The 13,286-nt window shown below is 42.3% G+C and overlaps 1 protein-coding gene across 6 annotated transcripts in view; it reads left to right on the top strand.

Moving 5' to 3' along the window:
• Window positions 1–13,286, top strand: part of HERC2 (HECT and RLD domain containing E3 ubiquitin protein ligase 2) — a 217,936-nt gene that overhangs the window by 163,520 nt on the left and 41,130 nt on the right. For all 6 annotated transcript variants that reach the window (XM_059927751.1, XM_059927750.1, XM_059927749.1 and 3 more), the window contains 5 exons: window positions 553–724; window positions 1,574–1,763; window positions 2,552–2,692; window positions 6,704–6,895; window positions 9,431–9,584. In XM_059927751.1, the coding sequence (XP_059783734.1) occupies window positions 553–724; window positions 1,574–1,763; window positions 2,552–2,692; window positions 6,704–6,895; window positions 9,431–9,584 (849 nt within the window). The remainder of the gene's footprint in view (window positions 1–552; window positions 725–1,573; window positions 1,764–2,551; window positions 2,693–6,703; window positions 6,896–9,430; window positions 9,585–13,286) is intronic.

Raw genomic sequence — 13,286 nt, 5'->3', positions numbered from 1 at the left:
ACTTTCTCCTTTCGTCCTGTCCTGTGAACTTTGGCCACGTTGGACTCCCTGGCTCTGAGCTCTACCTCCTCTGCTCACAGAGACCACTGAGCTCCACCTGGTTCTCTCCCTCTGCTGAGGCCTGGGAACTCTCAGGGCAGTGAGCTGGAACATGTGTCCACTAAGACTGTATATGGTGAACATCTTGTCTTCTCACCATTGTTTTGGATTATTTTTTGTTTTACATTTCAATGATAAGTAAATACAGATAGTTATCGTAGTATTTTCACAGCTTACGTGTGTATACCGTAAACTGTTGTAAGTGTATTTTGCAAAAGTATTTATATCTGTTTGCAGTTACGGTGAACCTTTCCTGAAAATAGCTTCTTTAGATAAGTATAGATAATTTTTTTTAAACTCTGAAAGACCATTAATGAAACTAGTATTTAATCGGTGAAATAGCAAAATGCAGATTGCAGTGTGTCTCGGAACTAAACTTGAAATGTCAAATTATAGAAATAGAGCAAACTGTGATCTTAAAAATTGAACCCAAATTTTATTTTCCTTTCTCAGGTGTGCCTTCTGATGCTGACTCTTCTGCTGCCAGTAATAAAATCAGTGGTGCCAATAATTCTAAACCAAATCGCCCCTCTCTTGCCAAGATTCTCCTGTCATTAGATGGAAATCTGGCCAAACAGCAGGCCTTATCTCATATACTTACAGCACTGCAAATCATGTATGCCAGGTAGGCTCGTTTGCTAACTTTTGAAATCCCACAACTATGTAAGCTTTGGGTTTTTGTAGTTTTTTGATGGAAAATGTTGTGTATATTGTCTTTAAATACTGTGAGTTCTGGGTCATACACCCTTTGATGTTGAATGATGGTATCTGTGCTTTCTTTAATGGAGGTTGAAATATGAATTAGAAAATCAAGTTAAAGAACATTTTCATTATTCCTTATGGCCAATAAACTTTAAACATATTTTGGGGGATGAGAGGAAGAATCAGTTGTTACTAATATACAGTAATGTTTAAGACATTTGTCATCTCCTTCACTTTTGATAAGGCAGTTTTGGTAGTGCTGTCTTTTCTACCGTTTTGCTGCTGTTTTCTCACAACCTGGATAAGTGCCCCATCCATCAGTGTATCATGGTTATGGATCTGATGAATAGAAATTAATACTTAAACAGGAACATTAGTTTAGACCAAAGGCTGACTTAGTCGTTGAGAGGACATTTAGTCCTTGGTGTCTTGTGTGAGGCATCCTTGGTATTTGGCCTTCAGTAAACACAAAATTACCCTCAGGCTTGAACAAACCAAGAAGATTTCTCAGGGAAATACAGAGGCTGATTTTTATGTTGGCAGTTTTTCACCTGTCATCACTGTGGTCATTCAATAAATAAGATCAGGAGTAAATATTTTAGCTTTTAGCCGATGGATAGTAATAACATTCAGTATTTTTCTAAAACTCTTTCTATACTTATCCTATAAAAATGAGGGGGTCCTTCATTAAGCACTTGTCCTGCCCCCTGACTCTTCCGTCCTGCAGAGGTGAATGGCAGCTCACTGCAGGTCTGGCTTTCTCTCCTGACAGAGACGCCGTGGTCGGGGCCCTGATGCCAGCTGGCATGGTTGCCCCGGTGGAGTGTCCCTCGTTCTCTTCCTCAGCACCCCCTTCTGACGTGTCTGCCATGGCCAGTCCCATGAATGGAGAGGAGTGTGTGCTGGCTGTTGATATTGAAGACAGACTGAGTCCAAATCCATGGCAAGAAAAGAGAGGAGAGGTAAAAATAAATGGTAAAGCAATAAAGCAATATTTGATCAGAAAGGAAGAGGTAGCTAATTTGTATCTAGTAAAGTATAAGTCATTCTTTCACTTAATTCAGAGTGTTTTTGTGCCTACTGCCATAGGCATTTTGGGCTTGAATTAGAAAATATTCTATTTGCAAAAGGAGCCTTGGGACTTCCCTGGTGGTCCAGTGGCTAAGACTCCATGCTCCCAATGCGGGGGGCCCTGGTCGGGGAACTAGATCCCACATGCATGCTGCAACTAAGAGCTTGCATGCCACAACCCGCCTGCCGCAACTAAAAACATCCTGCATGCGGCGACGAAGATCCCGCGTGCTGCCGCTAAGTCCCGGCGCAGCCAAATAATTAAATATTTAAAAAAAAGAGCCTTTTTCGTGTGTAGATGGAAACAGATTATTCTTTTAAAAAGTTGCTAAATGCAAGTGCACAGTTGTTTATCTGAAGTTCTGGAACCTGAAAGCTCCAAAAGCTAAAGATTTTTGTAACTTATTTTGGGGAAAAATCCAACTTGAAGAGATAGGAGCTCATTTTAGTTGTTTTCATGTGACCCATTGTGACTATTAGTAGGTTCTCCTGGGAATATAAATACGCTTGATTTTGCAGGGCTGTCCCAGACCCCACTGGAGGTGGTAGCTGGTGGTGTAAGTGCCTTGTTACCTCTGTAAAATCTGGTATATTCCAGATGGCCCAAGGGGTAAGACTTATGGAGTTGGATGGGAAGTGTGCCATGTTGCCAAGTTTCTCCTTTTCTTCTTCATTTTAGATTGTCTCTTCTGAGGATGCCGTGACCCCCTCCGCAGTGACCCCGTCTGCTTCCTCAGCTTCTTCTCGGCCATTTATCCCCGTAACAGATGACCCAGGAGCTGCCAGCATCATTGCAGAAACCATGACCAAAACCAAAGAGGTCAAGGGGCTTTCTTCTTTAACATTTTATTTTGAAATAATCTTAAATGTACGCACAAGTTGCAGAAGTAGTTCATAGAAATAGAACATGGTATACGCCTGTGTACTATTTGGTATACTCCTAGGTACTATCTACCTAGGTTCTCCAGTTGTTAGTGTTTCTAAACCATTGGCGGGAGCGCTGTAGGGCACAATCCCCAAGTCTTCTTAATGTTTCAGTGCATATTTCCTGAGTATCAGGACATTACCATTGATCCAGGATTACTTTCTGTCCATAGACCTATTCAGATTTTGCTCATTGTCCCAGTAGTATCCTTTATAGGTCTAGGACCCAGCCCAGGGTTGAGTGTTGTTTCTTTGGTCTTCAATATGGGACAGTCCTTCAGTTCCTGTTTTTGTCAGAAACACCACAGGAATGATGCAGGGTTCTTTTCAGTGCATCCCATTGGGATGTGTGTATTGTTAATTTGCTGCATTACAGGTGATGTTAATTCTTACTATTTTGTTAAAAGTATCTGCCAGATTTCTCTATTGGAAGTTAATAAAAGTGTGTTAATAAGTATTCATGGGGAGATAACTTTGAGACTATGTTACTACCTTATCCCTTGTCATATTTTCACCTACCAGTTTTTAGTATCTTGATGATTCTAGCTGGATCCATTATTACTGTGGTAGTTGTGGTGATTTTTCAAATTTCATCATTCCTTTTGGAATATCACTGTTGCTGTTCTTCTGTAAGGGAGAACTTTCCTTTCTCATCTCATCTGTCTGTCTGTCTCTTGGTACAGATTCATGGGATCCGTTTTACTCAAATAATGACATACATCATTTGACACCCAAATTGCCCCAGACTTGGCCATTGGGAGCCCTTTTCAGCTGGTTTGTCCTTCTGATGTGTCTCCATAATTCTTTAAGCACTTCCTTACTTTCTAGCACAATAGAGTGTTCTAACCTTATCTTTCACCTACCCTGCCCTCGCCCTGGAATCAGCCATTTCTCCAGGGAGCGCTGGTTCCTTTTAGTGGATCAGAGAATTTAGAAACAAGATCTGGGAGCTTGGAAAGCTGATTGCTACTGGGTGTCCTTGGTTTAGGCCCGCTCAGCAAACAGACACACACACCCACAAGCATTTATTTCTCCTTTGGCATCTTATCTATATAATGAAAACCATGAGTGGTTCAAACCAGTACTTTAGTTTTCAGTCCAACACCACAGGGTTTGTTCTTGCTCTCTTTCTATATTTTAGGTATATAATCCTTTTATATGTTGTTGGATTGCTTTGCTGTTTTGCACCTATATCTTCTCCTGATTTGGGTTAAAGCATAATACTGGTCTCCTGGAATGAGTTGGGCTGTGTTCCTTCCTCTTCTGTTTTTTAGAAGGGTTTGTGAAGGTTTGGGGTTAATTCTTTAAATATTTGGTAGAATTTTCTCTGTTCTAACATGTTCTGATTGCTCTTTTATTTCCTTGTTTCCTGGCACAACACAAAATTCTAGGTTCAACAAGATGTTTTATATTCTAGCACAGAAATCAGATGTTTCTCCAAGAGGTCTTGGTTCTTTTTAGTGGAGAATGGTACTTAGAAGCCAAGATCTGGACCTTCATGCGCTCATTGCCGTTGGGGGGGCTGCTCTTCACAACCGCTCTTACTGGGCAGAGCTAGGAAATAAGCGTGTGTGCATGCGTGTGCGTGTGCGCGTCCATGCAATAAGTTATACACATTAATATTTATTTTGTTATATATCTACATATAGTGAAACCGCAGCAATACAGTCAATTCTAATAACTGCACAGGATTCATTCTACTTTTCTCCCTTTCTGTATTGAAAACTCTCCTCTCTGAAAGCGAGAATCCTGGCTTCTGTGAGTGACCGTTTAATAACTTCCCCTTAGGTAGCTACCCTCCTATTTTCGCTGTCGTTCCTCTCCCACACGGACACCCTCCGTCGCCTGCACAGCTTCTGGCACTCAGAACCAGCCTGCCCTTGGCAGGGATAGCCTCTCACCCTGCTTGACCTGTGACCTCCCCCACCCCTGCACCCAATGCCGCTGGCCCAGAGCAGTGACGTCTTCCCCTTGGCTCTGCCACGCGGCGGCCCGACGTGGATGCCCTCCCGAGCCCGCCGGGTGTCCCCACGCCAGGCTGTCACGCTTGCTCCCACCGTCTTCCCTGCCGGCCCACCCTGGGAACAGACACACGTTGTTGTCAGTTACATCTGGAACTCTGGATTTATATTACGCTCTTACTGCTGATGAAAATACATCCTGTGGAAAATCGTCATAACCATCTGTGGTGATGAGGAAATTGCTATTTATAAACTAGGTGTCTGGACTCAACTTCTCATATTTGGCAGTCTCCTAGGGTGAGGGTTTAATGCAGAAATTAATCTGAATTATGCAAAATTTTTGCTTTTAGCTAGAAGAGGGATGGTATAATTTCTTTCTTACCAATTTATTTATGAGACATAGGCATTATCCAGAGTATAGCCCTTAATTCCTATCATTTCAGTTTTGGTTTGATTCATAAATAATGGCAAAGTAATTTCCACGTTAGTTTTGGGCTTATTCAAGGATAGGCAGCTAGTGATTTTATTTTTTTAGCACTTCCTTTGGACTTGTCCTCTATTTTTTTTTTAAACACTCCCACCAAAAAAATGTTTGATACTGCTTCAAATAAGACCAAAGATGTTATATATGATTAATATATTCCACTGAATGCTTTTGCTGGTCTTCAGTGAGTGAGATTCTGGAATGTCATCATTTCTGATGAATTTCACTTACTGGTTCCCTGAGTCTTCATTCGGAGGTAGGAGCAGGGTCTGTTTCTTTAAAGGGAGAAACCGTGCTCCTGCCCGAGAGAGCTATGGCTTCCAGGGCCAACTTGAGCATTGATGGACTTTGCTCATTGGATATGTCACATTCCCCTTAAGGTTCCTAAGTGGGGCTTGTGCTTCCCCTGGCTCATTTGTTTCTGAAAAGCATTGGCACTGGTTTCACTGAAATCCAGAAAGCAAGAGAGAAGAGAAGAGGCACTTGTGGCGCCTTGTTCTTCCCCTGGAGAGCTGGACTCTGCTTGGGGAGCGGGAAGGGCCCGGCTGCTCCCCGGTTCAGCACAGGTCTCGGCGATGCTCAGAAGCTGTGGCATCTCCCGGCTCTGACGGCTCCCTGCTCCGCTCTGTGAGCGGGACCCACCGCCAGCCTCCAGGAGGGACGGCTCCCTGCTCCTCTCTGTGAGCGGGACCCACCACCAGCCTCCAGGAGGGACGGCTCCCTGCTCCTCTCTGTGAGCGGGACCCACCGCCAGCCTCCAGGAGGCTCCTGTGTGCTGGGCGGCAGGCTGCCCCCACCCTCATGGGGGGTTGGGGGTGTCAGCGATGGCGCCGCAGGCAAACAAGCGTCTCCTTTCCTCTGCTGATGTGGAAAGAGAGGCAAATGATCACAGGTGTGGTTTGTTTTAACTGACATACTGTGAATGGGAAGTACAAGGGGAATATTGAGAAGACTTGTTACTTTGTATATTTTCTTTTTAAAAGAACCTAAGGAGCAAGAGATTATGGACAATGTGTTACATGCCAATAAGTCCATTAAATAAGATTCTAAGAAAGAATTATGGAGAGGATCTAGACAAAATATGTAAAAGCATAGTGTACAAATTTAGTTGATAGAAGACTCCCAAACATACTCTAATTTTACATGGTGTGATTTCATTCCAAGTCTCCCCTTGTAACGTACCTCTGTTATGAACTTGGTCACAGTATAAGTTGTCATTTCTTTATAGTTTAGGCATTCCTTTTGACAGCTGTTGGTAATTTGTAAAATAGGTCATTGATCTTGAAAGCGTAGTGCGGGGTGGTGGAGATTTTAGGGGCTTGTCATTTCTTAATCTAGTATTTCACGGTCTTAAATGTCTCAAAAAGTCCCTTATTCATTATTGGTAATCATGTATCCTTTGAGTTTATGACTGTTTATCTCTTAACATATCATTCCTCATTTTAATTGTTTGACTTTTTAGGATGTTGAAAGCCAAAATAAAGCATCAGGCCCAGAACTTCAGTCCTTGGATGAGTTCACCAGCCTGTTGGTTGTGGACGACACGCGCGTCATGGTGGACCTGCTCAAGCTGTCTGTGTGCGGCCGGGCGGGGGACAAGGGCAGGGACGTGCTTTCGGCTGTGCTGTCTGGCATGGGCGCCGCCTACCCACAGGTGAGTTGCAGGCGGGTGGGCGGGCTGGAGGTACTGATGCTGTCTCGTGCTTGAAGGGCTCCTGCTGAAGATGAGTCCCTTCTCCGTCGTCTGTGCTGCAGTTGCTCCCCAGTTTGCCTTTTGACGTAATTTTGATATTTTAGAATTTTAGAATTTAGAAATTTCTAGTTTTTATGAAGTCAAATCTGCCAGTTTTTTCATTTATGGCTTCTGGATTTTGTATTATACCGAAAATATGCTACCAGCATGACATTGTTTAAAAAACTCCCTCAAGTCTCTTCTAATCATTTTTACGTTTTCATTTGTTATTGTATTTACCTTTTTGAACCACCTGGGATTTATCGTGATGTCAGGGATAAAGTCAGGATTCAACTTTACTTTTTCCTAGATGGTGAACATGTTGCCCCAACATCATTGATTGAATAAATCCATCTTTTCCCTAGTGATTTGAAGACCACTTTTATCATATTCTAAACTTTTATGGACTTCTTTCTGTTCCATTAATCTAGTTTCTGTGCTCCAATACTGCAGTATTTTAACTATTAACTATTTAAAATAGATTTTAATATTTGGTAGCACTGGGTCCTGTGGGACTTTCTGCCATGGTGATGTTCTGTACCTGAGCCATCCAATATGGTAGCCACCAGCCATATGTGGCTATTGAGTACTGGAAATGTAGCTAGTGCACCTGAGGCACTCAAGTTTTCATTTTATTTAACTTTAATTTAAATTTGAATAGCCACATGTGGCTAGTCTAGGGTGTAAAGTCAATATCATATCAATATATCTTAAAAGTAGAATTGATTAGTCCTGAAGTCCTTGGGCTTCCTTAAGGACCCTTATTTATCAGCAGCCTTGCTCTGCCTTTTCAGAACTGGCTGGGTCAGGGAGTCTGATGCCATGTGCCCTGTGCAGATGCGTCATCTGTGTTTCTCTAAGTTCCATATCACCACCACCAAAACCATGAAGTACTTAAGTATGGTCAAGTGGTCTTGAAATCATAGTAAATGGTTTGGTAGGTATTTTAGGGGCTTGTTATTTCTTAATTGTGTTCAGGAAGAACTAAAAGTTATAGGTTTCCTACTTTGTAGTTTTTTGAGGCAAGTTACTTGGCATAATTCTGAGAGATTAAATCAAGGTGAATTGCCATAAGCAAAATATTAATGTTTTCACAAGTTTAATGTATTTGTGAGAGGAAAGGATGGAATGAGAACATGGATTTCAAGTACTAATACCCAGCATTTCTTGTACACATACCTGCCAGGCCTGGTTCTTGGTGCGTTCTCTCAGTACGGAGCACAGGCTTTCCCTTTGTTTACAGATAAGCACACTGAGGCTCTCAGAGGTCATTACTGCCCCAAAGACACTCAGGTTGCTGGTGGGTGGGAGAAATGGTGGTGGACTCTGAGTGGTCTGAGGACAGAACCGCAGCTGTGACCGCTCTGTCACCCTAGCCTCAGAGCTTATTGGCCTCTCCTGGGGGACTGACTGGCTTTGCAGAGGAAGGTTCTGAAGCCCAGAAGAGCCCTAGTGGGCTGTGCATTAGGAGTTTGATGGTGTCAGTGTCTCAGATTCAAGGGGAGACAGAGACAAAGGTGGGGATTGTCTTCAAACTTTCCTGGCCAGTGGCAAGATGCTACTCCTGTGTCCTACACTGACCTGATATTTGGGACTCTTTAAGAAAAAAAGAGAAACTTTTGAATTTATAATGATAACACCTAAATGGCAGTGATCTTAGTTTGTCATTAGCAAAGCTGTTTGCTAAGCTAATCTGTTTATTATCTAAGTGTGAGGAAAAATAGATAAAAACAATCATTTATTTCTGAAAAGTACAGAATAGAGACTAGTTTCATTATTTTTCTCTAAATTAAAAATATTTGGAGGTTAATATGTTATTACCGTAACAGCATATTCTTGTTTGTTTTTAAAAATAGCAGTCAAGGAGTTTATAATCACCAGTATTGACCATTTAAATGGTGTGAATCACTAAAATTTTCAAATGAAATTGGATCATTATGGATTGTTGGGAGAATGTGGTGTGGGGGCTGACCCTAGACGTCTTGGGTCAAGAGACACCCCCAGTTGTCTTCATATTTGTAGCCCTCATTCCAGATGCTGTCTGCTGCTGTTCAGCCTGGGCAGCTTGGTCGTTCCTCTCCTTCCTGCCCGCCTCCTGCTGGAGGTGCCTTCTAGGACCTTGGTCCTTTCTATACCTTCTGCTCCTTTGCTTGATGGTTTTGTTACTGGGGCAGAAGTAATCTTGTCTTGATGTAAAGAGAAACTGTTGTAATCACAGGCATTTCCGTTTCATCAGTTGCCATGTATGGGGTGTTTTGGGTGTGTCAGCCACCTCCTGGCTGCTGCCTCTGCGAGCTCTGTGCTGTCTTGATTTTATAGGTGAGGAAACCGAGCCCTAATTTGAACTAGATTTCTCAAGCTCCCAAGGCCTCCACTCTGCCGCCGTCCGTACGGAAAGATCTGAATTGGGCGGGCATCCTGACGTCCTTCTGCTTTGTACCCCGCTTCCTCCCGCAGGTGGCAGATATGTTGTTGGAGCTCTGTGTCACCGAGTTGGAGGATGTAGCCACAGACTCACAGAGTGGCCGCCTGTCCTCTCAGCCCGTGGTGGTGGAGAGTAGCCATCCCTACACTGATGACACTTCCTCCAGTGGTACAGTGAAGATACCAGGTACAGTGAAGATAGCGGTACAGTGAAGATACCAGGCTGGCCCCAGGGAGGAAATGGGGCATCCCTGCCTGTAGAACAGCTTCATTTCTGCAACTGCATCCGTAGAAGCAGCCGTCATTGTTTTATAGAAAAGAAGCTACAGAATTGCTTTAGAATCACTTTTCCCACCTTTTCTAGAAAAACGACTCCCCCCCACCCGCCCCAAAATAAAGCATGATACAGAAAACCACGCAAAGTAAATGTTTAGCTTAATGCTTATTAGATGGATGCCTTAGTCACCAAAACTCAGGTCTAGAGTTTTTTTGCCTGTCCACAGAAGCCGTCCTTGTGTCCTCCCCTGAAGTAACACCGTCCTGGCTTGTGTTTCTGGACAGTTTCTGTTACCCAAGCGTGCATTGTCATCTTAACTCTCTTAATTAATAATTTCCATCTTTTAAGTTTCTTTTAACCTATAGTTTTTTCCTTTTTTCTCAACAATTCACCTATGGAGGAACCTGGGCCTTTGACCTGCACACTCCTGCTGCACTTCCACGTGCTCCCCAACCCTGTCTTTCTGCAGATTTCCCCTGATTCAGAGGCCCAGTTAGTTCAGCCTTTGGCGGGACCATTGGTATTTGTGATCCAGCATCTGGAAGCACCTGCTATCTGCTTGTCTCTCCTTTGGTGATGGCAGCCACTACTGATGCTCACTGCCTGAGGCCATTAAATCCATGGGAGGTTGCAAAATGGTGCTATTCTAATTGTTCCATTGCTTTCTTATTTATTTGCTAGAATACTCTATATAGGGACATTTCCTCTCCTTTGGTTGGTTGTTTGCGTAAGAAAGGCAGGATAAAAGCTTGATTCTTTTCTTCTGTTTACATTTTCAAGAGAATGAACTGGTTACCTATCATTCTTTCAAGGTGACCAGTTATTTTTTCTTGGCTGTGCCTCGCGGCTCATGGGATCTTAGTTCCCCTACCAGAGATTGAACCCAGGCCCACGGCAGTGAAAGCGCCAAGTCCTAACCACTGGACAGCCAGGGAATTACCTATTTTTTCTTTTATGTCATTATGAACTCATGGATTTAAACATTTATGATGGGCTTTAATCCGTTGTGAACTATTATCCTACTGAAGCCCAAATTATCCCATCTCCAGACATCGGGAACCTCTTCAGTTTGGCTCTTGCAGTGACTCGCATATAGTCTGATATGACAGGATGCTTTAGGCTTGTCATGTAGTTTCTCCCCTCCACCTGGAATCTGCCCTGGTATCTTTTAATGGAGATAGCATTTCAGATCACTGGGCTATCATTGTTTCTAGATTTTTTCAGTGGACAGAGATAGGATTAATGAGTGGACAGTCAGACAGACTGACTGACTGACTTTCTTTTGAGTTCATAATGACATGATAGAGCCAAATTCAGAGCTACAATGTTTCTACTTAACCTCTTCTGTTATGTCAGTGTTTCTTTTGTTCCATACCCAAAATCCTGATTCTAAGACATGGGATGATAGAATTAGAATATCTCATAATTACTTATTTGCTTTATCCCACATTACATGCACAAAAGACTAAGGATACAATTCTAATACTACCAAACATGCACATAGTTACTGAAAATATTTAACAAAATTTTTTTCTTGCTTTCTTGCCCTCTTCGTTGTTGTAACTTTATTTTAATGATTATACTATATATCCCAGAGCATAATAGCTGTTACATACTCTACTTCCTTCCTTTTAATTTGCATTTAGTTTTAGTTGTCTCCTTCCTTATTGTGATTGTCTGAAGCTCATTCTCTCATCAGTTCCTCAGCAGGGCTCAAAGGACGGCAGTCCCGACCGAGGTCAGCTTGTTCTAAGAGTTTGTGCCCAAATTTGAAAGTTAGCTTTTTTTGGATAGCATGTTTTTCTCCTGTGAAAGTGGGAAAATGCTAAACTATTCCCCCCCCCACCCTTATAAATTGTGCTTTCTTTCCATAATTTTACTAGAACATGTTTTCATATTGGTTGTTACAAGGCAATATTCTCAGATAAGGGGTTGTGCCCCTTTAAAATGTAGTTTCAGGTCTTGTCTTTCAAGACAGATTTTTTGCATTACAGTTTGTAGTATTTGTTTGTATCCTAGCTTCAGTTTTCTTTTTCACGGATATGTGGTCGTTTTCTTGTGTTGGATGCCTTTAGAGCCAGGGGTGGGGGAGTTCCCCAACCCCCGGGATGAGGCCTGTTAGGAACTGGGCACAGCAGGTGAGTGGTGGGTGAGCAAGCGAAGCTTCATCTGCTAGCAACCATCACCCCCAACCCCGGCTGTGGAAGAATTGTCTTCCACGAAACTGGTCCCTGGTGCAAAAAGGTTGGGGACCGCTGTTTTAGAGTCAGTGTTGGCTACTTCCTCTCAAGTGCTTTTTTCTTTTTTTAAACAGTTTTGGAGGAACAGTTTAATTAATTAATTTATTTATGGCTGCATTGGGTCTTTGTTGATGCGCGCGGGCTTTCTCTAGTTGTGGAGAATGGGGGCTACTCTTCGTTGCGGTGCACAGCCTTCTCATTATGGTGGCTTCTCTTGTTGTAGAGCATGGGCTCTAGGTGGGTGGGCTTCAATAGTTGCAACACGCAGCCTCAGTAGTTGTGGCTCGCGGGCTCTAGAGTGCAGGCTCAGTAGTTGTCGTGCACGGGCTTAGTTGCTCCACGGCATGTGGGATCTTCCTGGACCAGGGCTCGAACCCGTGTCCCCCTGCATTGGCAGGCAGATTCTTAACCACTGCACCACCAGGGAAGTCCCTCAAGTGCCTTTTATCTCTTTTTTTTCCCTTTTGTCCTTCTGTTTGTTTCAAAGCATTATTCGTTGTGTTTATTTGCTCCTGTGCTCTTTCTAGTTTAATTTTCATTTCTGAATTTAAAAAAAAAATTCTTTACTCAATTTTCTCATTTAGCGTTTTGGTTGTCCTAATTCTAATTTATGTTGTTCTTTCATATCTTGTATCATTTTCCTAATTTCTTTTAGCTTGGTTTGAAATAATGGATTATAATTTTCATGTGTTTTGTGGGCACATCTTTCTGGCTTGCTTTCATTGTCTGTAGGAAAATGTTATTCTGTTCTTATTCTCTCTTTTATAACTAATTTTTTATTGCATTTGATCTTGATACTTTTTTTAAATTAATTTTTATTGGAGTATTTGCTTTACAGCATTGTGTTAGTTTCTACTGTACTGCAAAATGGATCAGCTATACATATATCTCCTCTTTCTTGGATTTCTGACCTTGATACTTTTATCCTGATCATTTTTATGTGAAACTAGTTTTCTTAAACTTTTAGAATGAGATGGCATTCAGAAAAGCTTCCTTAACTTTGAGCTCTTACTCTTTCATAGTAGAAATTTACAAAACAAAAGATAATTCCACTCAGCAGTTGCCTAAGACAAAAATCTGGTATCCCTCTTCCTCTTTTCTGTTTCTCTCTTTACTTCATAACCAGTCTACCAGCAAGTCCTATCATTTCTACTTTAAAAATATATTCCAAATTAGGTCGTTTATCACCAACTCCAGATCATTCTGGGTCCAACCATCTAGTCTCACCTGGTTTATTATACTAGATGTCATATACTAGTATAATATACATGTTCTGCTTCTACTTCTCACCTCCTGTGTCCCCCAGAATCAACTCCTTACGTGACATCTAGAGAGATTCTCTTAAACGAGTCAGAACATACTGGTACTCTGC

This window comes from Balaenoptera ricei, chromosome 7 (assembly GCF_028023285.1).
Source record: "Balaenoptera ricei isolate mBalRic1 chromosome 7, mBalRic1.hap2, whole genome shotgun sequence".
NCBI classification, from domain to species: domain Eukaryota; kingdom Metazoa; phylum Chordata; class Mammalia; order Artiodactyla; family Balaenopteridae; genus Balaenoptera; species Balaenoptera ricei.
The sequence above is the reverse complement of the archived record's forward strand: the minus strand, read 5'-3'. Positions and strand labels throughout refer to the sequence as shown.